The 24,463-nt window shown below is 36.4% G+C and overlaps 1 protein-coding gene and 1 long non-coding RNA gene across 2 annotated transcripts in view; one reads left to right on the forward strand and one right to left on the reverse strand.

Moving 5' to 3' along the window:
* LOC147581957 (uncharacterized) overlaps nucleotides 1-7,203 on the reverse strand; it is a 286,206-nt gene extending 279,003 nt beyond the window's left edge. The window contains exon 1 of the long non-coding RNA XR_015250427.1: nucleotides 7,005-7,203. This is a non-coding gene — a long non-coding RNA (uncharacterized LOC147581957). The remainder of the gene's footprint in view (nucleotides 1-7,004) is intronic.
* A 2,777-nt stretch (nucleotides 7,204-9,980) lies between these two features.
* Nucleotides 9,981-24,463, forward strand: part of LOC112858710 (transmembrane protease serine 11C-like) — a 53,641-nt gene continuing 39,158 nt past the window's right edge. The window contains exons 1-2 of the mRNA XM_025922128.2: nucleotides 9,981-10,036; nucleotides 18,915-19,033. Of these exons, the coding sequence (XP_025777913.2) occupies nucleotides 9,981-10,036; nucleotides 18,915-19,033 (175 nt within the window). The remainder of the gene's footprint in view (nucleotides 10,037-18,914; nucleotides 19,034-24,463) is intronic.

Raw genomic sequence — 24,463 nt, forward strand, 5'->3', positions numbered from 1 at the left:
TCATAAACATAATTTTTAACAGTAGTTTTCACTGCAGGAATCCAAACTAAAGAGAAGCTTTATTGTGGTAGAGTCTTATATATACATTTTTATTTTGTTTTTAATTTTTTTTAACGTTTATTTATTTTTGAGACAGAGACAGAGCATGAACGGGGGAGGGTCAGAGAGAGGGAGACACAGAATCTGAAACAGGCTCCAGGCTCTGAGCTGTCAGCACAGAGCCTGACGCGGGGCTCGAACTCACGGACTGCGAGATCATGACCTGAGCCGAAGTCGGCCGCTGAACCGACTGAGCCACCCAGGTGCCCCTTATATATACATTTTTAGATGACAACAATATAAGATAAATTTGATAAATAGCAGTGATACTATTAGTCTAACTATTATGGTCCAACATTGGATATTAGACATTATCAGACATTTTTGCATATTGTTATTTTTAGAAAAAGATAAGGAAATAAATTCAACCCATAAGATGATCTGATGGTCACCTTAAGTTGAAGAAGCAGGGGTTCAAACTCCAGATAAAATGTCAGAAGTCAATTGAAGTGACCAAGCCCACACAGTAGGAAAAGGCAGAGACTGCTCAACTGCTGGTTCTGTGACTCAGACCAATGCTCTCCATCTGTGTGCACCACCTCTCACCAGCCACTTACACTATTCTGCCACTCACATTGGTCTACTAAAGGACCATGGTAGGTCATAGGCAGTGTTTCCATTTCTTTATCTGTAAGGCTTCAACAATAATTTTCCCTACTTCATAGCGTTTTACTTTGGGTAAACTGAACGTTTTAATAAATTGTATGAAACAGACCATATAAAACTTACTAAGAAAAAAAGATTTAAAAATAGAGTTAAAAATAACTCTGAGCCAAAAAGAAATTTTTAAGTGGGAATTTTTGCTCTAAAGTTATACAATCAAGTAATACATTGCACCACCAGCTATATATTTTAAAAAACTATTTTTTATTAATCCTTGATTTTAATTTTAAGCAAGACATCTTTTTCTAAAGATCTAATCACACTCAAAAAAGAAATGTCCTTCTTTCGCAGGAAGCGCAAAATCCTTTTATTTTTGCAGTTTCTAATCCTATTAGGTGAAAGATTTCAGTTCCCTCAAGTATGGTTGGGTAATTAAATAAAGGCTATCTCTTTTTGAGCAGATTGCATTGAGCTCCTTTTCAGAATTCATGCCAGACAAAACCAGGAAAAATTAAAATGTGAAAGCTTCAAAGTTCACACTCTACTGTTACCAACCATTTACATTTTCTCATTAAGTGAAATTAACGTTAAATCTCCCCTTTTACACACACAGATCAGGCAAAGTGCTTTACTTAAGTTAGTGTGGAAGATATTAAGTTCTTATAAAAATACCTTCTGGATCGCTTTCTTTGATTAAAGAAATAAAGCCAGAAATATTATGAAATGAGCTTCTGTTACATTACAATACTCATTTGGGTAGAATTCATGAAGTAAAGACAATTTCTCTGAATTCTAACATAAATATATTGGAAGTGTGGTCGTTAACATATTAGGCCTGCCCTACCACTAAAGCCTATAGATGATCCAAAAGGGCCTCGATTCTGTTAAAACTTGCTCCAGATGAAAGTTTTATAAAGATAGCTGTTTTTACTGGCAGTAGTTTTGTAAGGAAATTCCCACATAAGCAGATTTGCTGGGTTACCCCAGTTAAACACATGTATTCACAGTCTTGACCAATTTTGAGGTTATGCTTCAGCTAAGAAAATATTTTATTCTAGAATTCACACATATTTCTCACTAGCTGTTCTACCTCGTTAGAGGCATTTATCTGTGATAAGTAGAAACGATAGGAGCAAAAATTCATTTTTTTCCAGGAATTTTTTGGAAAATAATGTATGACAATGGAACAAGCAAAGGTGACTGATACTCTACTCATTGGAAGGATGAACTGAAATAATAAGAGTAATGGTAACAGTGGTAGTTATAATAGCTGATTTTGCTTCCATAGCTGATGTAGCAGTTGGTAGCTACTCCCATCTACTAACCACCAGGTCTCACATATAATAAACCCAGGAGAGGTATTATTATTACAACTGTGTATAAGAAGCTAAGGTTCAGAGAAGTTCAGTAAAATGTCTGAGATCACAGAACTGTTATATTGCAGAGTTAGGATCTGAAGGCAGTTTTTCAGATTCTAAAGCCTATATACTTATCCTTTAGAAACTAATCGTTAGCATGATTTGAATTTCACGTTATTTTTATTTTCCAAACTCTGATTTTTAACCTAGGAATCAGAATATCTAAATACAATTTCCTCTACACTGTGATAGTCATCTTCTCACCAGTGCCCTCCACATTACGAGAGTCACCACGTTTTGATAATTTAGATTTTTCTGAAGTTTTTATGTATTCACATCTGTTATCATCAACAAACATACACTAGCTGTAATTCAAATTGGTACCTTCAAAATCATTACACTCAGAACGTTTAGCGAATTTCTTTGTTCTTCCTCATGTGTCTCTCTGTAAACATATTCTCACTCTCAGTGTGATGATATAACACATATGCCTCTTTTTGGAACCATGCAGCTTCCATCTGTAAGCATCCATTAAAGCTGGCCCGTTTTCCTCTTTCCCAGGCTCAAATATGCCCACAGTGCCCTTGAAGCCATTCATAAGCCTCACCACTATGACACCTATCTTCACATGGAGGCCACAAATCTCTGGAGATTACCCTAAACTTCTAACCCTTGTGAATGATGGCGATGTCTGTGCAGGGGCAGAAAGAGTAGCTTCTCAGTCTTCCCCCAATCCTGTGTCACACTTCTTCATAACAGAGGATTCTCTGATGGGGTCCAGAGTCTCAAGAGATAGCTCTTCAACATTTCATTCAGCTTTTATTAATCACCCGTTCCTTAAAATTTCTCCAACTCATTATATCAAAATGTTCTGTTCGGGACCTTGACTTCTCTAAGAAATGACAGTCCTGGGGACCTAAAGCTTCCCCTGAACTCCCTCTGGGCACTGCCTCCAATAAACTCCCCTCTCTAAAAGAAAGAAAACTAAAGCTTCCATACATATCAATACAATGAAAACAGATGGTGAGAGGGACTCCAGGGTGAAAGTATGAGGGGTGTTGGTAAAAGCTTCAGGGCTTCAGGTTAAGTCAGCTAGAAGTAGTGTTCTATTATAGTTTTAAACTACTCTATCTTCCTCTGCACATGTAGTTGACTGAATCACACTTTATCTGTAATTTCTAAACTTCTTTTCTAGTTCTAATGATGTCCTAACTCCATACCATTTACACTTATCATGGGCCACCTGAAAAATCCTGCTCTTGCTTTTCTTGTTTAGATTTATGCATTTTTCATGGAGTGATTTCACTAACATTTTGTTTATACTGAATGGTCTTAGGATTCAACACTGTTTCTTTTTGACCTTAGATATATCACTTTCTCTCTACTTTTGAGAGTCAGAGCCATTTAATAAGGTACAAATTTTAATGAACTGTTAAAATCATAAATAAGGGTGCCTGGGTGGCTCAGTCGGTTGAGCGTCTGACTTCAGCTCAGGTTGTGGTCTCGCAGTTTGTGAGTTCAAGCCCCACGTTGGCTCTGTGCTTACAAACAGCTCAGAGCCTGGTGTCTGCTTCAGATTCTGTGTCTCCCTCTCTCTCCCCCTCCCCTGCTCATGCTTTGTCTCTCTCTGTATCTCAAAAATAAATAAATGTTAAAAAAAAATATTTTTAAAATAAAAAAATAAAATCATATACAATAAAGATTATTTTTAAGAAATCAACTCTAGCTCCAAAGATAGGTGTACCACCCATTTGGACTAATTGAAAAAAAAAAACTTTAAAATTATTCTCTGATGTTATAATCTATATAATTATATTATTCTGGTAAAAAAAAATAGATATCTTATTTGGTTTATAGCACTTCTCAGAATGTGGACACTTTGCTCTTCTAAAATCTGAAGCTTTTACGACCCCTTCTCTAAAACTTTTCTGTATACACTTCTCAAATTTGTTTTATATAAATTGCCCGTAACTTCATTTTTTTTTCTTTTCTCAACCTTGGCTCAGGAAACATTGGTTACAGCACAAACTGCCCTTAATTTTATGGTAACATTTATCCAATTCAGAGATTAAAATGAAGACTTCCTTTCTTCTCCACTGATTCTGAGACCCAGAGGTAAATGTGACTTTCATTTTTTCATATAATCTGGGGGATAAATGCCAACATAGAGATACAGTATTGTAGGGTTCTGCTCACTGGTAACATTAAGAAAATTAGAGGGGTGTGTGGGTAGCTGAGTTAAGCACCTGACTCTTGGTTTCACCTTAGGTCATGACCTCAGTTTTGTGAGTTCAAGCCCCATGTCTGGCTCTGCGCTGACTGTGGAGCCTGATTAGGATTCTCTCTTTCCTTATCTTTCTGTCCTTCCCCTGCTCATCCTATCTCTGTCTCACTCACAATAAACAAATAAACTTAAAAAATTTTTTTAAAGAAGAAAATTAGAAAATAGTAACTGTGTCATGAAAAAGAGCTCTCTAAATAGAGGGATTCTTTCACTCTGCCCCCCCCAAAAAGAGATTTTTATTATGCTCCTCTAAAGAATGTTCTTAAATTAATAAAATTGAAAATTTCTAAATAATTTAAAAGTGTACCAAAGAAAGACTCTAAATGAGGCAAAGAAAAGGAAGGAATAAGAACTAGAGGGTCAACAATCTAAAAGAATATTCTTCAGGACAATGTTTACTTTAAGCAAACTTGAAATTAGCCATCAATTAAAAGAAAATATTGACCAATGTTTGAGTATATATTTTCAATTACTTATGTACATATGGAAAAGTCTGATAGGATCCTACACTGTGACACACTGGATTTTAATTGTTCAGTAAGTTTTAACCACATAAAACAGCAAGATTTGTATATGTGTATTTACATATTAGGTTTCTTATATTGAATTATATAATCATTGGGACTGAGCAGACAAAAATACAGGGCAGTTGGCCTCATGTCACACGTCACAGCTTCCTCATGAAATGTACACAATCACGCAATACATGTATACAAACATTCCACAAAATCCTTGTTGGAATAAATTTTCTTAGTTTTTGGTTTTTTTTTTTTTAATGTTTATTTATTTTTTGAAAGGCAGAGAAAGACAGAGTGTGAGCAGGGGAGGGGCAGAGAGAGAGGGAGACACAGAATCTGAAGTGGGCTCCAGGCTCTGCGCTGTCAGCACAGAGCCCGACACGGGGCTCGAACCCACGAACCCTGTGATCATGACCTGAGCCAAAGTCAGATGCTTAACCAACTGAGGCACCCAGGTGCCCCTAAATTTTCGATAAATTAAAATGTATTTGACTTTTATCTCAGAATTCCCATCATGATGCATAACAGATAATAGACATTTAATAAATATTTGCCAAAGGAATGAATGAATGAAAGTCAAAATCCAGTGACATTAAAAGGAAAATTAAATTTCTTCTCACAGTAGATGGAGATTATAGCCACAGGAAATTTAATTTCATATGCAGCTATTTTTTTATCATGGTTTCTAAAATCAAAATACATTTGGAAAAAAAAAAAAAACAGAATGCACTTGTTTCAAACTTTAGTGAAATTCTTTCAAAAAAATTTTCTTAGTATACAGGTTGAGTTAGAAAAGGCTATAGTGGGGCGCCTGGGTGGCGCAGTCGGTTAAGCGTCCGACTTCAGCCAGGTCACGATCTCGCGGTCCGTGAGTTCCAGCCCCGCGTCAGGCTCTGGGCTGATGGCTCGGAGCCTGGAGCCTGTTTCCGATTCTGTGTCTCCCTCTCTCTGTCCCTCCCCCGTTCATGCTCTGTCTCTCTCTGTCCCAAAAATAAATAAACGTTGAAAAAAAAAAAAAAAAAAAGAAAAGGCTATAGTGCTAGTGGATCAGCTAGGTACATACAGAGACATGAACACAGATATAAACACTTTCAAATACATACAATTATATAACTTAAAGGAATTATATATATCTATAGAAACACAATCATATGCACAATAAAAAAAGTATTTTGAGGTAAGAAGAGAGAATTTGACTAATATCTGTTTTTATGAGTTAGCCATTTTTTACAAAAATATTTAAAAATATGAATTACCAACAATTAGTATGCATTAATATATTATTAATTATTATTAATATATAATAAAAACCATAAATACTATTTCTCAAATTGTGAGTTGCACATATTCCAGGATTACCTCTTAAACTAGTTTTCTAGGTATTGTAAATAAAAATTTTTGCATAGAACAAGGTCTTCTAAAATGGCTTATTATGTTTAAAAGCTAATAATATTTCCTCTTTCCTAAGTGCCTTTTAAACATTGAAGTATTTTTGTTTTGTCTTTTGTGGTTTTCCCAACCTTCCTTTCATTAAATGTATTCCATTAGAAAACTGGATAGGAAAGTAACTTTATTTTTTTTCCTTCATTTCATTTAGGGGCTCCTGGGTGGCTCAATCGGTTAAGTGTCCAACTTCGGTTCAGGTCATGATCTCCTGGTTTGTGGGTTGGATCCCTGCATGGGACTCTGTGCTGACAGCTCAGAGCCTGCTTCAGATTCTGTGCCTCCCTCTCTCTCTGCCCCTCCCCTGCTCATGCTCTCTCTCTCTCTCAAATAAACATTAAAAATTTTTTAATAAATTAAATACAATGGATTCACTTAAAATTTTTCACCTGAAGTGTTAAAAGTGCAAAAAAATGTTTTAAACATTGCTTCATCTTCAAACAAGATTACCATGTAAGCAATGATACATTAATGGGAAGGAATTAAAAGCTTAAAAAAGGTGACACTGCCAACAATATCAATTTTCACTTTCTCATCGTCTAGTTTTCTTCTAAACATATATATAATTTTACTTGGTTTGTAATCATGATTGTTGATTTGCAAACTGGCCCCTATACACAGAGGACACGGAAAGACAGAAGAGGCAGACCGCTCCAGACTGACTGGGGGACGGCATTTTTAAGAAGCAAGGGAACTTACATACAAGGCTTGTCTAAAACGCCAGGTCCGTGAGCAGATATGCACATCACCTGCAATCGTAACAGTTTACCCAGAGGAATTAGCTTGCTTCAGCCACATAGTCTCTCCAGAAATTCTCAACACATTATTCTCTCAAGGCTACAGCGTCAAAAATGGCTCCACTGTGGGAACGGTGGACAGAAGTTACATTCCAAGGATGGGGGAGGGGTGAGGAGCCCCCAATTGGTCGCTCTCTTCCCAGGTCAACTGGCAGTCCTGTCCTTTCCATGACCTCCTCTAACAATATCAAACTACTTTGCATCCTGCCTTATTCACTTACACTTTACCTTTAACATCACTTTAAACTTCTAACCTTATCAAAAGATTTTAAATTTTCATTTAGTTTACACATCAATGTATCAGTTAATACTCATTTTAAAATTAGCTTTTAGGGGCGCCTGGGTGGCTCAGTCAGTTAAGCCTGTAACTCTTGATTTCAGCTCAAGTCATGATCTCGAGGTTCCTGGAATGGAACCACCCCCCAACCTGGCTCTGCACTGGGCATGGAACCTGCTTAAGATTCTCTCTCTCCTGCCTCTGCCCCTCCCCACAAGTGTTGTCTCTCAAAAAGAAAAAAAAGAAAAAAAATTCATTTTTAAAACTTTCTCATTTCAATCCTATAGTTGGTAGATTTTTAACGATAGCTTTTAAAGTGGACACAGCCTAGGTGGCCAGTTACACGCCTGGCTCTCGATTTCAGCTCCAGTCATGATCTCAAGGTTTGTGTTATGGAACGTTGGGCTCTGTGCTGACAGTGCAGAGCCTGATTGGGATTTTCTCTCTCTCTTGCTCTCTGCCCCTCATCCTCTCACTTTCCCTCTCCTTCTCAAAATAAATAAACAAAAAATTAAAAAAAAAAAAGATTTAAAGTGGACACAGAGTTGTAACAAAAAAAATACTTTTAGTTTTTTTAAGTGTTCTAGTATACATGATCACAAGTGTTAGATAATATAGAGAAGACACAAACACATAAAATTATGGAATGTAAATGGAAACTTAGAGCTGTAACTTCATTATAACCTCTTTCTATGGGTCTTTGTTCTATATAATTTTTTAAAGCTATCCCCTATCTCTCCTTTATACTTCTAAACAACCCATTACTTAAAAACTAAAACTTTTCTTAAAACTTCTTTTCTGTATCCCATTTTCATGCAATAAACTGAAGTATGCCTCCCACCAAAAGTAATTTTCTTTATCACATCTCTCTTTCAAGCCCCCATTCTGCCTAATGGTGGTAACTGTACACTCTATTCTTATTAGATTTCATCAATCCATGGTTTTCCTAGATAGTTTGGGGTTTTCTCAGGCAAGTTACCATATTCTTTCTCTTTATCTAAGTTTTAGGTATCCCAGCTTACATAGGGTGAAAGAATGGGGGCTGAGGGGCTGATCTACAGTTATTGTCTAGATTGTCCTTTCCACACAGACACATTGGCCCATTTGGTCCGCAGGCATTATCAACCCTCCACACCTGCCCTCTCAGAGGTCTGGGGTCCCATTTTGTCTCTGATTCAGCCTCAACAAATCATGCTACTAATTGCTGGCACAGTTTTCCAACAGGTCAACCAGCTTTCTCACACATTTTCTGCACACTTCTTAGAAGCACAGAATAAATGGACCGCTGTCTGCCACCGCTCTCAGTCAGCACCAAACTCAGCAAAACTACTTTAGGGTCTCTCCGCCTCAGTACACTGTGAAATCTCTCACTTAAGTGCTTAACCATCATGATAACTCTGCAATGTGTGAGATCCCAGGAGATTGTGAGCTTCAGGTGATAGAGCAGTATATTTTGAGAAGTCCACATGGAAAAAGTAAGGATTGATCCAACCTTAAAGAATGAGTAGGATTTACAAAGACAAATGCGAGTGAGAAGAACATACCGGAAATTTTGAGGACATAGGCAAAGGCATAGAGTCTGGAACACTCAAATACAATTAAAATGGAAAATTTTAAAGTAAATATATCTGATCAAAGTCCTATTAATAACTGATACAAGAACTGTCATTATTGTTCATTTTCATTCTAATGCAAATATGACTTCTCCGATTATCTTTCCCTTTACATGTTTGGGAAGAAAGGAGATAGTATAGGTAGAACAATGACTCTGCTTTATCATATAATAAGGTTGAGTCTCTTTAACAAAAACCTGTTACCCAAGGAAGACTTTTTTCCAGAATAACTAGTTTCTCCCTTACTGCTGGTCCCTGGCCTCTGGCAAATTTTCTCTTCCGGGTGGTTAAACATTAGGATGGGTCCTATCTAGTCTCCACACCAAGATCTAAATTGGCTGCTAAGAACCAGAATGCTATCCAAAACTTGGAAGATTACTGGTTAAATCCATATCTATTTTTAATAAAAATAAAATCAGCACCCTTTGGATTTTCAGGGAATGAAAGTGTTTTAATGCGTGCTAGTATTAGAATAGCAGTAAAAATTTCATGGAGGATTCATGAAAGGATGATATATGGGTTGACGGAGGCAAGACAATTATAAACTGGAGAGCATTCAGATCCTAATGGAGGGTTAGAAGTTGGAGAGCTATTAGCCTTCTGCCAAAAAGCAATAAAGAAATCCCCACATCTTTGGAAGTGGATTTTAGTGAGAAGTAGCCACTCGTCTCCAAATTCACAAAATGCAACAGTGAGTAAAGACTCACTGTCCTTCTCAAAGCAGGTGACCCTATTGTTCCTCAGTCACAACAAAAGAGAGTTTTAAATTTCACCTTCACTTGGGTCATAGGATTATTTATGGAGCAGCATATACAGAGCTCATGTTTTACTAATATAAAATTAATTAGTAAATGTTCAGAAAGCGCTTTGAAGATGAGGCGTTTGTAGGAGTGCTAAGTATGATCATTATCATAAAACATAAAAGTTACAGGATTTCGTAAGCTAAATAGGTAGAGAATGACTGCCCCACACAGCACTGGAAGACAAGATGGCGCAGAGACAGGATCCTCAGAGACAGCACGTATGGACACCGCTGCAGCACAGGTAGGCTGAAGGCAGATGGGAGGCAGGGGGGTTTGCCATTGCTCCTCAGGGAAATTCTCTGAAGGGACCAAATTAGTTAAAGTAATTTCATGTGTATCCTAAAATTATTTTTAAAAATAACCTTTTTATAAAAATAGGAGCAATATATATCCCAAATGAAAGAAAAACAAGGATGATTAAGATTGACAAATCAGGAGACTATAGATGCTGGAGAGGATATGGAGAAATGGGAACCCTCTTGCACTGTTGGTGGGAATGCAAACTGGTGCAGCCGCTCTGGAGAACAATGAGGAGGTTCCTCAAAAAATTAAAAATAGAGGGGCGCCTGGGTGGCGCAGTCGGTTAAGCGTCTGACTTTAGCCAGGTCACGATCTCGCGGTCCGTGAGTTCGAGCCCCGCGTCAGGCTCTGGGCTGATGGCTCAGAGCCTGGAGCCTGTTTCCGATTCTGTGTCTCCCTCTCTCTCTGCCCCTCCCCTGTTCATGCTCTGTCTCTCTCTGTCCCAAAAATAAATAAACGTTGAAAAAAAAAATTAAAAAAAAAAAAATTAAAAATAGATCTACCCTATGACCCAGCAATAACACTGCTAGGAATTTACCCAAGGGATACAGGAGTGCTGATGCATAGGGGCATTTGTACCCCAATGTTTATAGCAGCACTTTCAACAATAGCCAAATTATGGAAAGAGCCTAAATGTCCATCAACTGATGAATGGATAAAGAAGATATGGTTTATATATACAATGGAATACTACTTGGCAGTGAGAAACAATGAAATCTGGCCATTTGTAGTAACGTGGATGGAACCGGAGAGTGTTATGCTAAGTGAAATAAGTCAGGCAGAGAAAGACAGATACCATGTGTTTTCATTCATATGTGGATCCTGAGAAACTCAACAGAAGACCAGGGGAGAGGGGAAGGGGGAGAAAAAAGTTACAGAGAGGGAAGGAGGCAAACCATAAGAGACTCTTAAATACTGAGAACAAATGAGGGTTGATGGGGAGTGGGGGGGAGGGGAAAGTGGATGATGGGCATTGAGGAGGGCACCTGTTGGGATGAGCACTGGGTGTTGTATGAAAATCAATTTGACAATAAATTTCATATAAAAAATTAAAAAGTGATAAATTTTAATCATTAGAATCCATTGATCTTGCTAATTTTTGTGAGACATCATTCCAGCAAAACTAAAGCATTCATGAAAAGTATGCTGAAACTGTTGAAGTAAAACTGGGGCATTTTACTTTTAGAAAGAATTTCATTTTGAAAATTGAAAGAATACAAGATAGCTATACGTATCTATTTCTAATGATGTATGTCGATAATAGAGACATTAATACTTATGTTCACAATAGGCTATTTTATCTTCAGGATGTGGCAGACAAAAGTTTCAAGTATTAATTTTTAATTATTGAAACATACAATGCTTCACTGCTAGACATTTTTGCTGGTGTGATTTAAAATTTTAGCGGGAAACAAGAACAGGGGATTTAACTTTTTCCCATTAGCTATGCCATATGCTCAGATAGCAGTTGGCCTGAAAAATCAAACAAATGGCCTGACTGGTTCCATGGTACACACAGATGAACAAATAATTTTTGTGTTTTGATTCTTAAGGTAATCAGATTGAAACAAAGATAAATGTTCACATACGCATTGGTCTATACTCTAACAAGGGGCTTTGATAAACCCCTTGAGCCTGGCCCATATTTTTGATAAAATCTTTGGACAACTTTTCTGGTTGCACTATCTTGCCAATATCTAGATTCTAGGTGAACAGCTTAAGATTGTGCAGGATGTAACTTCACAATAAACAGCTTTAAGAAACAGTCATACATATTCACATTCATATTTAGCTTAATTATCTATAAGGGAATCCCTGAAACGATTTCCAAATTGTTGCTGTTCATCCTCATGAGTTAACAAAAAGTCTAGTAAAAATGTTTAATCTTGGTTCTAATGTGTTTTATGCCCATGTTAACTCACCAACCCCTTATGCTCCATAAACAGTATGTGAGAAATAATGTGTAGACATACTCTGGTTTCAGCCATTCAAAGAATTAATAATTTTTAGAGTACAACTCACCAGAAAGCCACTTTTTCTGAAATCGCTAAATAATCCTCAATATCATTACCATTTTGTTGTTATACCTGAATAGCTTCAGGACACACTTGGTGAATAAATAAAACACTTTGAAAAAGTTAAGGCATGCTGCTGAAATCAAAACCAGTTTTCTATTGCTCATGGTAACCACACCCAAGACCTAATTTCTGTCAAATAGGTAGTCTATTTTCAACCAACATTCCAAATAATAATAACACTTAGAGAAAATGGAATTTGTATATCTGGCATTGTTTTTTAGAGGAATACTTAAATGAACTGGATATTGACAAAGTTTAATTTTCCTTTTGAATTCAGGAATACATACACATGCACAGGGGAAACTTCTCCTTCTAGAGATCAGAAAAGAACCCTCATCTTACTTAACTCTAACCCTAACTATGCTGATAATCAAAGGACAAATATCTACCTGGAATGCTTATCTTCCCTAGGTTTGAAGGGTCCTGAAAAGAAAATACTGTCTTACATGCCCTCTTTAAAATTAGGAAACAAGTGTGGGTATTTGTAAAGTCCCTTCCAGTTCTAAAAGACTACATGTCTCTCATTTTAGGAACTTTACACTGAGAGGAGTTTCAAGTCAATCTCCCTAGTAAACAAATTCTTGTTTACAAGAATCACTTTTTATATCAGCTTATAGACTAACAAGAGGAAACAACAAACAAAGCATATCTGTGTATCTATAGGTTCAATTATTATACAATTACCAATATCCATTTTTTTAACCTACAAAAGCAGCAGTTTTTAGACAGTTCAGTCTATTAGAAGGGCACGGTGAGATGACTAGAAAATATACTCCAACTTTTTGCAACCAATTTCATACTACAATTAACACATTTTCATTGAGGTTTATTCCATGGCAAGCTGTGTTGAGTAATATATACAGATATATATGCAGGTATGAAGGAAGATGCTTTAGGATAACATACTCATCTATGGAAATTAAACTACCAGGTTTTACCATATAATTTAGTCATTTATCTCTTCCCCCAAATTTTAAGCACTATTCTAGACTGTATCTAGATTGTAGATACTTAGAAGGAAACATTTTCCATGGTGTAGTGTCTTTTAGGGATTTTTATTTTATTATGAACCAAAACTGCTCATGAGCATCATACTTTCATAGAAATATTAAGATATAGATTTTTATGTGCAAGGTGAAAACCTAATTTAGACAGAATATATTTAAATGGTCAAAGTGGTTTTTAAGTAAAATGAAACTTCTAAAACCATGAGACTTGGAAATTTCACCTGCATTGGATATCTAGTTAATATTATCTCTTTAGGAAGTATCACCTATTCAGGGAATGACATTAACTAACTAAAAAAATAAATTTTTGATAGGTATTTGATTCTGTTTTCCAGCAAAAATAAAATCAATGTAGGTATTTCAAACTAATCAGGATTTAGTATGGTTATTTCAATGCATATTGATATAAATATATGAAACACACATACACACAAACATAAGCATACATAGAATATTATACACAAGGGTAAAAACAAAAAGTATATAAAATACTAAATATATAATATCAAGTACATAATATAATCCAAAACATTATTGACTGAATTGTGTCCCTTCAAAATTCATACGTCAAAATCTTAACCCCTAGTACCTCAGAATCTGACTGTATTTGGAGATAGGGTCTCTGGAGTGGTAATTAAGTTGTAAGGAAGTCATTAAGATGCGCCTCAATCCAATGTGACTGGTATCCTTATAAGAAAAGGAAATTTGGACACAGACATACACACAGATGAAAGACCATGTGAATGTGAAAACCATGGCCATCTACCAGCCAAGGCGGGAAACCTCAGGAGAAACCAATTCTGCCAACACTTTGATCTCAGCCTTCTGGTATCTAAAACTGTGAGGAAATAAATTTTTCTGTTTAAGCCAGAAAAAAAAAATTAGGACACACATATGTACAGAGGGAAGACCATATGAAGACACAAGAGAAAACCAGTCATCTATAAGCCAAGGAGAGAGGCTTCAGAATCTGCCAACAAATTTATCTCAGACTTCCATTCTCCAGAACTGTGAGAAAATAAATTTCTGTTGTTGAAGCCACCCAGTCTGTGGTCCTTTGTTAACCAGCCCTTGCAAACTAGTACTACCAGTATATTGCAAACAAGCATATAGCATAAAGTACATAAAACAAAACTAATATTTACAGTTCCTGCAGTTCACATTTATTAGTGATTTTGTTCATCACTGTATATCCCTTGCCTAGCACAATGTTTGGCACATAGAAAATACTTAATAAACATGAGTACAATAAACTACTTAATTTCTAAAAAGGCATTTCCTCCACACACATTCTGTGTGTGCCAAAGAAAAACATTTAACAATATTGAAACATGGATGCATTAGAATAAAGTTGCCTCCCAATTCATAAATAATTTGATAGCTTATTTTAAAAGCTTTTATTGCTGTTATTCTCTTACTCAGTCTAACTATTGTTTCCAAATTGTGTATGTCATCTCATGCCTCTAACATTCATGAGTCTATGAATAATGATGAATAATCTCCTAGAGCTTTTTAAAACTGTTTGGATTAAAAAGGTATTAAAAGGCAGGTATTAAAAGGCGTTAAAAGGTATTAATGTATTAAAAAGGCAGACTTAAACCCTAAAATACTCATAGTTACCCTAAATGTAAATTATCTAAATGTACCAGTAAAAAGACAGATATTAACAAAATAGATGAAAAAAACATAACCCAATCATATGTTGTCTGCAAGAAACTCACTTCAAAATAACAATATAGGCAGGGGCACCTGGGTGGTTCTGTCAGTTAAGCGTCTGATTTCAGCTTAGATCAGGATCTCACAGTTTATGAGTTTGAGCCATGCATCAGGCTCTGTGCTGACAGCTCAGAGCCTGGAGTCTGCTTCAAATTCTGTTTCTCCATTTCTCTCTGCCCCCTACCCCCACTCAAGCTCTGTCTCTCTCTAAAAAATAAACATTAAATAAATAATAACAATATAGGCCACTTACAATTGCACCAAAAATAATACCTAGGAATAAACTTAACCAAAGAGGTGAAAGACCTGTAATTCTGAAAGCTATAAAACATTGATGAAAGAAACTGAAGATGATACAAATGGAAAGATATTAAATGCTCATGGATTTGGAGAATAAATATGGTTAAAATGTCCATTGTACCCAAAGGAAACTACAGATTTAATGCAATCCCTTTCAAAATACCAACAACATTTTCACAAAACTAGGACAAAGAGTCCTAAAATTTGGACTAAAATATGGAACCACAAAAGACCCTGAATAGCCAAAGCAACCTTGAGAAAGAAAAACAAAGCAGGAGGTATCATAATCCCACATTTCAAACGTTCTACAAAGCTGGCTGAATGAAACATGGTACTGGCACAAAAATAAACATGTAGATCAATGGAACAGAATAGAGGGCCCAGAAATAAACCCATAATTATATGGTCAATTAATCTTTAACAAAGGAGACAAGAATATGTAATGGGAAAAAGACAGTCTCTTCAACAAATGGTGTTGGGAAATATGGCAGCTACATCCAAAAGAATGAAAGTGGACCACTTTCTTACACCATACACAAAAATAAACTCAAGATGGATTAAGGATCTAAATGTGAGACCTGAAACCATAAAAATCCTAGAAGAGAGCACAAGCAGGAATGTCTCTGACACTGGACATAGCAACATCTTTCTAGATATGTCTCCTAAGTCAAGGAAAACAAAAGCAAAAATAAACTACTGGCACTATATCAAAACAAAACTTCTGTACAGTGAAGGAATCAATAAAACTAAAAGGCAACCTGTGGAATGAGAGAAGATATTTGCAATGACATATCCAATAGTGTTAGTATACATCTCAGCAATTAAAAAAATTGTTTTAAAGTACTATTGATATATGCAACAACCCGAATGAATTGTCAGAGCATTTTGCTGAGTGAAAAAAAGCAAAAGCCAAAAAGTTGCATATTGTAGGACTCCAATTATATAACATTCATGACATGACAAAATTATAGAAAAGGAGAAGAGACTAGTGGTCGCCAAGGATTAAGGAAGGTAAGGGGACCTAAGGCAAGTGGGTGTGGCTATAAAAAGGCAACACGAGGGACCCTTGTGATGGAAATGTTAGGTATCTTGACTATATGAGTCTAAATACCCCAATTGTGATACTGTACTATAGTTTTGCAATTTGTTACCATTGAGGAAAACTCATAAAATGTACAAGAGATCCCTTTGTATTTCTTACAACATATGAGTCTAATTGTCACAAAATAAAATGTTTAATTAAAAACTTTTAAAACACAAATACACAAACTTCTCTTCTTCTGAGGTATTCTATAAGACAACTGACCCAGTGCCTTCGGTAAATCAATGTCATGAAAAATTTTTAAATGAGGGCAGAGTATGGAAGCTGTTTTAGATTTTAAAAGATAAGAAGTTAATAACCAAATGCAATGTGAAGATTTTGATTTGATTTTTGTTCAACAACAACAACAAATTGTAGAAGACATTTTGAGGACAACTTAGAGGTATTTGAATATGAACTTGGTATTAGAGCCTGAGGAATTATTGGTAATTTCATTAGGTATTACAATGGTCATGTTTTTTAATACCTTTATTTTTTTATAAAGAAAATATTTAGGGATGAATGTCATGATGTAATTACTTTTCTATAACCACTTTAAAACATTTCAAAAACAAATGAAATATTGTAAAATGTTCACAGTTCTTAAATCTATATGACGGATATATGGAGGTTTATTAAACTGTTCTGTTTTTAGGCATATTCAAAGTTTTCCATGATAAAATACAATTTCTCTTGATCCCATTTCCTTCACGGTGTATAGTCCCATTTCTTTATTACCTTTTTCAGTAAAATCTTTTAAAGAATGGTCAGTGGTCATTGTCTCTAGTCACTTTACTTCCATTCTCTTTTGAAACCACCTCTAACCATTCTCTTCCCCTTCCACTCCTGAAACTTCATGCATCAAGGTCATCAATTACCTCGATAATGCTCATCCAATGGTCCATTTTCAGTGATCATTTCCTCATCCTGAGCTGTCAGGAACATTTGACACAGTTAACCTCCTTCCTTATGCCTGATACACTTCTTTTGGCTCCCAGGACTCCACTTTCTCTTGCTTTTCCTCCTACCCTTGTTAATTACCCCTCTCAGTCTCCTTTGCTTGGTCTTCCTCTTCTCCCTAATTTCTTAATATGAGAGTGCTCTAGTGACCATGTCCTGGTTTTCTCTATCTATACTTACTCCCTTGGTAATCCCTTCTAGTCTCAGATACTAACCTATATGTTGAAGAATCCTAAATTTCTATTACTAGCCCAAACTTCTATCTCAAACTCCAGACTTGGATATCCAACCTACATTGCCATTTGGTTGACTAGGGGACATCTAAAACACAAAATGAACAAAAGTGAACCCATAGTCATCCCCTCAAAACTTGATAGATCAGCAGACTTCCCACTTTAGTTGAGGATAACTCCCTCATCAAGCTAAAGAACTGAAAACCATCTCTGACATCTCTTTTCTACTCATATTCCACACCAATGCATCCATAACTCCTACCAACTCTATACTCAAAACATATCCAAATTCAACCCCTTTTCATTTCTTCCACCTCTACCACTCTGGTCCAAACCAACATCAAATTGTGCTTGAATTATTATAATCATTTCCTATCTTATCATTCTGCTTTCATCCTTGCCCTTTATAATTTACTTTCCACCAAGCAGTCAAAGGGATCCCATTAAGAAATTAAATCAGATTGGAGCACCTGGGTGGCTCAGTCAGTTAAGTGTCCAACTTCGGCTCAGGTCATGATCACAGGATTCATGGGTTCGAGCCCTGGATCAGGCTCTGAGTTGACAGTTCAGAGCTTGGAGTCTGCCTCAGTTTCTGTGTCTCCCTCTCTCTCTGTCCCTCCCCTGCTTGTGTCCTCTCTCTCTCTCTCTCTCTCAAAAGTAAATAAACATTTTTAAAGGAAATTAAATCAGATCATATTGTTCTGCCCAAAGCTCACGTTTCACTCAGATAAAAAGCCAAAATTATTACAATGACCCACATATGATGTGGGCCTTGGAACTTTTCAGAATTACTTTCTTACTACTATTATCCTCATTTGCTGAGTCAGTCACAGTGCCCTCCTAACATGCCCTTCCAGGAATATCCTACTCTCATAGCCTTTGCAAAGTTGTTCCATCTGCCTGGGACACTCCAGAAACCTGTATCGCCAACAACATCATCTGTTCAAGTCTACTCGAACTTTACTTTCTCAGTAGACCTAACCTGACTACTCTAATACCACATCCTGCCACTACCATCTCACATACCCTCCCACATTTCTGATCTTTAACTAGTTCTACTTTTCCTATAGCACTTAAGATCTTTCTAGCAGTTATATATCTTATTTATTAATCATACTCTACGTTGGTTATCTCTCCTCAGTAAAATGTAATCTCCATAAGGAAAGAGATCTTTGTTCCCGTTACTATGCCTAGTCCATAGAGCATCTATAAATATTTGCTAAATGAATATTTTAGGATTACATTATTCATATGTGCTGAAAAATAAGCAGGCCAAATATTATATCTACTAGTTCTACATGTTATTTTCCAAGTTCAGCAGTCCATTGAATCCATAAAATAAAAGAATCCATTTTTATACTTAATGTCAAGTCCATGCTATTTCTTAGAGTGTCCTATATCTTGCTCATATTAACACTTGCTTTTCCTGTACCTTTCTATTCAGAGGAACAGAGCCAAACACCAAAATGAAACTCACAACATGTGGAAAGATTATCCTGGGTATCTTAATGCTGATTATTGCTGCAGTAATCATCGGACTCATTGTTTACTTTGCCACTTATGGTAAGTAGTCACTGTGTCTGACTTACTAATCACACAGAATTATTGATTCCATTATTGGGAAAATTATGAATTTTGAGAATGGAGGAAGGAAAGAAGTCAGACAAAGTTATGTAGCAGAGAGAATTTCTTAAGTTTAATAGCATTTACTAAAAACTGTTCTTTAGTGACTTTTGGCTCAGGATATTCTAAATGCAGAGATTTGGTGTATTCTTTTTTTAATTCCTGCTAAACATTTGGGTTCTGGGGATATGTTGATGAATAAGCCACAGTTCCTCCCTCTGTTGAACTTATAACTTTCTGAAGAGATAATTGATGGGTTAACAAACATAAAAGCCCCTACACTGTGGGATTCTAAGCTATTTTTTTTCAAAGCCTGTAATATTTCCCTCATGGAATATATTTTCTTCTCATAAAATTCTTCCTAAAAAAGTATAATATTCCCTACTATTGAGGAACGTAATTTGAAAAGTCAATACAAATACAAAATTTTATTAACTTTGCATAAAATAGGAAAAAAATATGGGATCCTCAAGATCAATCTTTCTTAAATACAGAACTTTATACCAAATTTGCCATGTGCTGTTCTTGTCACTTTCTTTAACTATTTCCTAACCTCTTCAAGAATGAGGACCTTTTTATAGAAAAATATTTTTTTACATTCGCACAAAAGAATACTTTGTTGACATAATAAAGACAACTATAAATTTAGCAATTCTTTTAAAATTAACTTGTATTTAATTAACTACATCTACCTATGTCTGAAAATCAGTAATATGTACAAGAATCATCATTTTTTAAGTCTAGAACAATGGCTGGTGTATACATAAATATTTTTCCCTAGAACCATCTTCTGTTATCACCATGCTGCTATCCTATGTAATTCATGGCTCATAAATTGGGTACCACTGCTTTAGAACAGAATAGTATTTTCTGAAAAAACACACTTAGGAAAAAACTGTCTAGCTAAGTAAACAACCATTTCAGTTTATAAGGTGAAAAGAATTTCCATAGAGAAAATAGAGTTGTACACAGTGGAGTAAAGAGGCCCTCTCCCCAGAAATTGTTTCTACTGCTATACTTCATCTTCCATACACACCCTTCCTAGACACAGACTGTGTGAACATGATCCTTGGTAGATTGCAATGCCAGCTGCTACCAAAGCCAGGCCAAGAGTCAGAGTCATGGCATATGCTCATAAATCCTTGAATAAGATTTGCTCACTCAAGACATAGACACAGAACCTGCTGCCTTTCATCAAAAGTACAAAAGTGCCAGAAACTAGAGAGAAGAAAAGATATTTAAAGAGGTTATCTTTGGAGATAGGTATGCTGTAAAGTTTTCATACTATGAAGACCTCCCCAATACATGAATAATAGATGTTTTCCCTCTCATGTCAAGCTGAGAAATGAGCTTTGAAAGAGAAACCAATTTCAGAAAAACCTAGAAGGAAACTCATTTTAAATATGTACTAAGTTCTTAGAGCACTAAAGTAGATGACAAATTCTTAACCATTCAAGTAAGGACCTAGAGAGGTCCATATCCAGTTAATGAAGTGGGAAAGGAAGAATAACAGGACTGGGTGAGTAAAGAGCTTGGTAAGAGGGGGAAAAAAAAAAACTTTACATCAAGTTCAAACTGCGATTTAAAAGCAGACCTGGGGGGCGCCTAGGTGGCGCAGTCGGTTAAGCGTCCGACTTCAGCCAGGTCACGATCTCGCGGTCCCGCGGTCCGTGAGTTCGAGCCCCGCGTCAGGCTCTGGGCTGATGGCTCAGAGCCTGGAGCCTGTTTCCGATTCTGTGTCTCCCTCTCTCTCTGCCCCTCCCCCGTTCATGCTCTGTTTCTCTCTGTCCCAAAAATAAATAAACGTTGAAAAAAAAATTAAAAAATAAATAAAAGCAGACCTGGGCATTTTAATTTCTGAATTGAGACCATGTTTTGTGGTTTATGGTGACCATAATACTATTTGTTACTAAAGAATTTAAAAACAAAATTGTTTTTATGGTTACTAAATTATACTTGTTTATAATGCCAGTATATATATTTGTGTGTGTGTGTGTGTGTGTGTGTGTGTGTGTGTGTGTGCGTAATCACCATTTGCAATTTATTCTAAAGCAAAATTCTATACTGATATGTTCAGTAGGCCTAGAAGAATCTACCTATGTGAAAAGGAATATGAATTCTAATATAATTATGATCTCACTCTTAGAGTTAGTCATACATATTTCCAGAAATCATAAACTTTAGTGACTTATAAAAACTTCTAAAAAGGAAAATATTCCTAATTAAGTACCTCTGCATCAAAATAGGTAAGTTTTGTTAACAATGTAAGTTTTCTCAAGTCATAGTAAGCCTGTGGGAACAAGAATAGAACTTCCTGAGACTGTGTTAAGTACTTTGATAGGGCTTATCTTTTTAAAAGTCATTGGTTTTTCACCTTAAGTTCATATACCTGATGCCACAATATCTTGCATGAGCTAAAACATTAAATGAATCAGAATGATCCTTTTAAGAAAAGGATTTGTCAGTAAATAAACCAAATCTCAATCCGGTGAACCAAATTTTAAACTTTTTATGCAGATGCTCTGGCATGGCATCATATAGAGGCAGACTTACAATGCTTCTCTTTTGGATGAAGCTTTCAGTACCATTTGAATATTTTCTAGTTCACTACGCCGGACTCCAAATCTGAAAGCAATGAGCCATCTCCTCACAAAAACTGGAAAGACAGCTGGAAAAACCAAAGCCCCACACAAATATTCACCCCAGGATACCTATCTTTGTCTGCTTCCCATGACTCTATATAATGATAATGTTGTGTTTTCTGTTTGGTTAACTTTTTAAGAGATAAATAGATAAGAAAAAAGGCAACTGAAATTACCCAGATTCAATTCAACAAGCATTCATTGGGTGACTACTATGTATTTAATGGCAAATACTAGGCTAGGTGCTATAACGGAGATATAGCAGTAATGGAGGAGAGTTGCTAGAGCATCACACTACTGAACTAAAAGTGTTCAGCAGGGTCAGCACAATTTTCCAACAAAGGGCCAGAAAGTAAATACTTTCCTCCTGATGAGCCATTATAGTCTCTATTACAACTACTTGAGTCTATTGCTATGCTAGAGTAGACAATACATAAATAAATGTAGTGCTTCCCAATAAAACTTTATTCATAAACACTAAAATTTGAATTTCATATAATTTTCACATGTCACAAAATATTATTCTTTTGACTCTCCAACTTTTTTTTTTTAATTTTTTTTCAACGTTTATTTATTTTTGGGACAGAGAGAGACAGAGCATGAACGGGGGAGGGGCAGAGAGAGAGGGAGACACAGAATCGGAAACAGGCTCCAGGCTCTGAGCCATCAGCCCAGAGCCTGACGCGGGGCTCGAACTCACGGACCGCGGGACCGCGAGATCGTGACCTGGCTGAAGTCGGATGCTTAACCTACTGCGCCACCCAGGTGCCCCGACTCTCCAACTTTTAAAAAAAGTAAAGACCTTTCTTTGTTCACAGGCTACACAAAACCAGGTAGTAGGCTAGATTTCATAGTTTGCTGACCCCTAATCCAGAGCAATGAATTTTAATTCTGGCTGTACCTTAGAATCACAGTAGAAGGAATCTGGCAGAGAGCAACTGAACCAAGTGAATGAAGTTAACATCAGCTGTAATGGGGCAAGTTGATATCAGGTGCCTAATATTTGCCAAAGGACACATAATAACTGCTGGCCAGAAAAACAGGTAAATTATAATTTAAATCTAATCATAAAAATATCAGTTGTATTCAAATGTCAAGCCATATAAAGTGCCCATTTTCTATAATTTCTAATTGTGTATTTAAGTAAGCTTTCTTTAAGCATTTTGGAGAGCATGTCTCTTCTAACTACTCTTCTACAGAAATTTCTCAGTTTTTCTGGGCCATTAATACCATCCTGTTTAGATATGCATTTTCTTAATCCTGGTCCACAAAGAGCTGACAGAGCATGGAGGAGACCTAAACACTATTCTCCTTCTTCACTAATATCCCAGGACCCACCTCATCCCCCATAAGACTCATGGATATCCACACCTTCCCAAGTTGATCTATTGCAAAGGGAACGTTTTCAGTAGTTGCAGGTCAGTAATTCATAGTAGGAATTGCTTAAGGAATATCAGAAGTCTGAATGGAGAAAGGGGAAGTCTACATGGAGAGAGGGCTCTGGGCTATAGGGGAGAAGGAGCTAAACTTGACTGCCATAGGAAGACATGGAAAAAAAGTAGTTGAAACAAACTTATTAGGCAAGAACACAAGAGGTATAGAAGTAAATGTCTGCATGTTCTAAAACCATGGCCTTGCAGGAGGAAAAGTAGACACGGGCCCTGACCCAGGAAATAATACTTACCTGAGAACCTTCCATTTCTGTCCTTTCCTCTTCCTTTGCTGTGTTTCTTCCTTCGGTGAGGTTATGTAGAGAAATTACATCGCATCTTGAGAATATTCCTTTAAAGGCTTCAGCACAGACCCTTCACTTGCTACCACCACAGCCAGACAGAAGGGCCTTGAAATACAAGAAAGACCCCTTTTGAGTCCTTTCTCTCAGGAGAGCTTCAGAAGTAATAAGTTCCTACATGGAGTCTCTCCTTGCCTGTCTTCAGGGAACTTCCCTTCCTACAGATGCCCCAAAATTCTCCTACAGCATGGATAATACAGGCTACACTGACCTGCCCCCACCAAATCCAGGTAGAACAGACCCTATTACCTCCCCTTGAACCAAAGACTGAACTCGACTCTCAGAAATATACTCAGCGGCCCTCATACTTAACCCTGGCCTCACCTTAGGATCACCTGGAAAACTTAATTACAACATTGATGCTCCCACCCAGAATAGACAGACTGTGAGAAAGGGCACAAGTGATGACAATTCCTAAAACTCCACCTGTGATCCTAATTGGAAACACAGGCTGAGAGCCACTTACCCAAGCCTTGCTTCTCAAGCTTTAATGTGCATAAAAATCACTTGAGTAGATGTTAACCAGACTTACTGTGTGATATAAATATATACGTATATACATAATATATATAATATGTATGTATATATAATATATATAAATATATGTGTATATATTTATACTTGTTATACATATATCAAACCATTATCTTGTATGCCTGAAACTAATATAATGTTATATGTCAATTATATCTCAGTTTTTAAAAATCACTAGGAAATTTAAAACATGTTTTCATAAAAATACAAAGAGGTGAATCAGTCAGGATCAAGTCCTCCCTGGAGCCCTAAACCCTAGCTCAGAGTGTGTCCTGATTATTTGAAAAATATGACTCTTCTAGGAAGGAAAAGAACAATGAAAATAACACTTAGAAGAAATTCTAGGTCATAAATGTCTTTTGTTGCTCAAGGCCTAGGTTACATTTGAAGGAGAGGAGCTTA

This window comes from Puma concolor, chromosome B1, assembly GCF_028749965.1.
Source record: "Puma concolor isolate L17-30 chromosome B1, mPumCon1.1.hap2, whole genome shotgun sequence".
Lineage (NCBI taxonomy): Eukaryota > Metazoa > Chordata > Mammalia > Carnivora > Felidae > Puma > Puma concolor.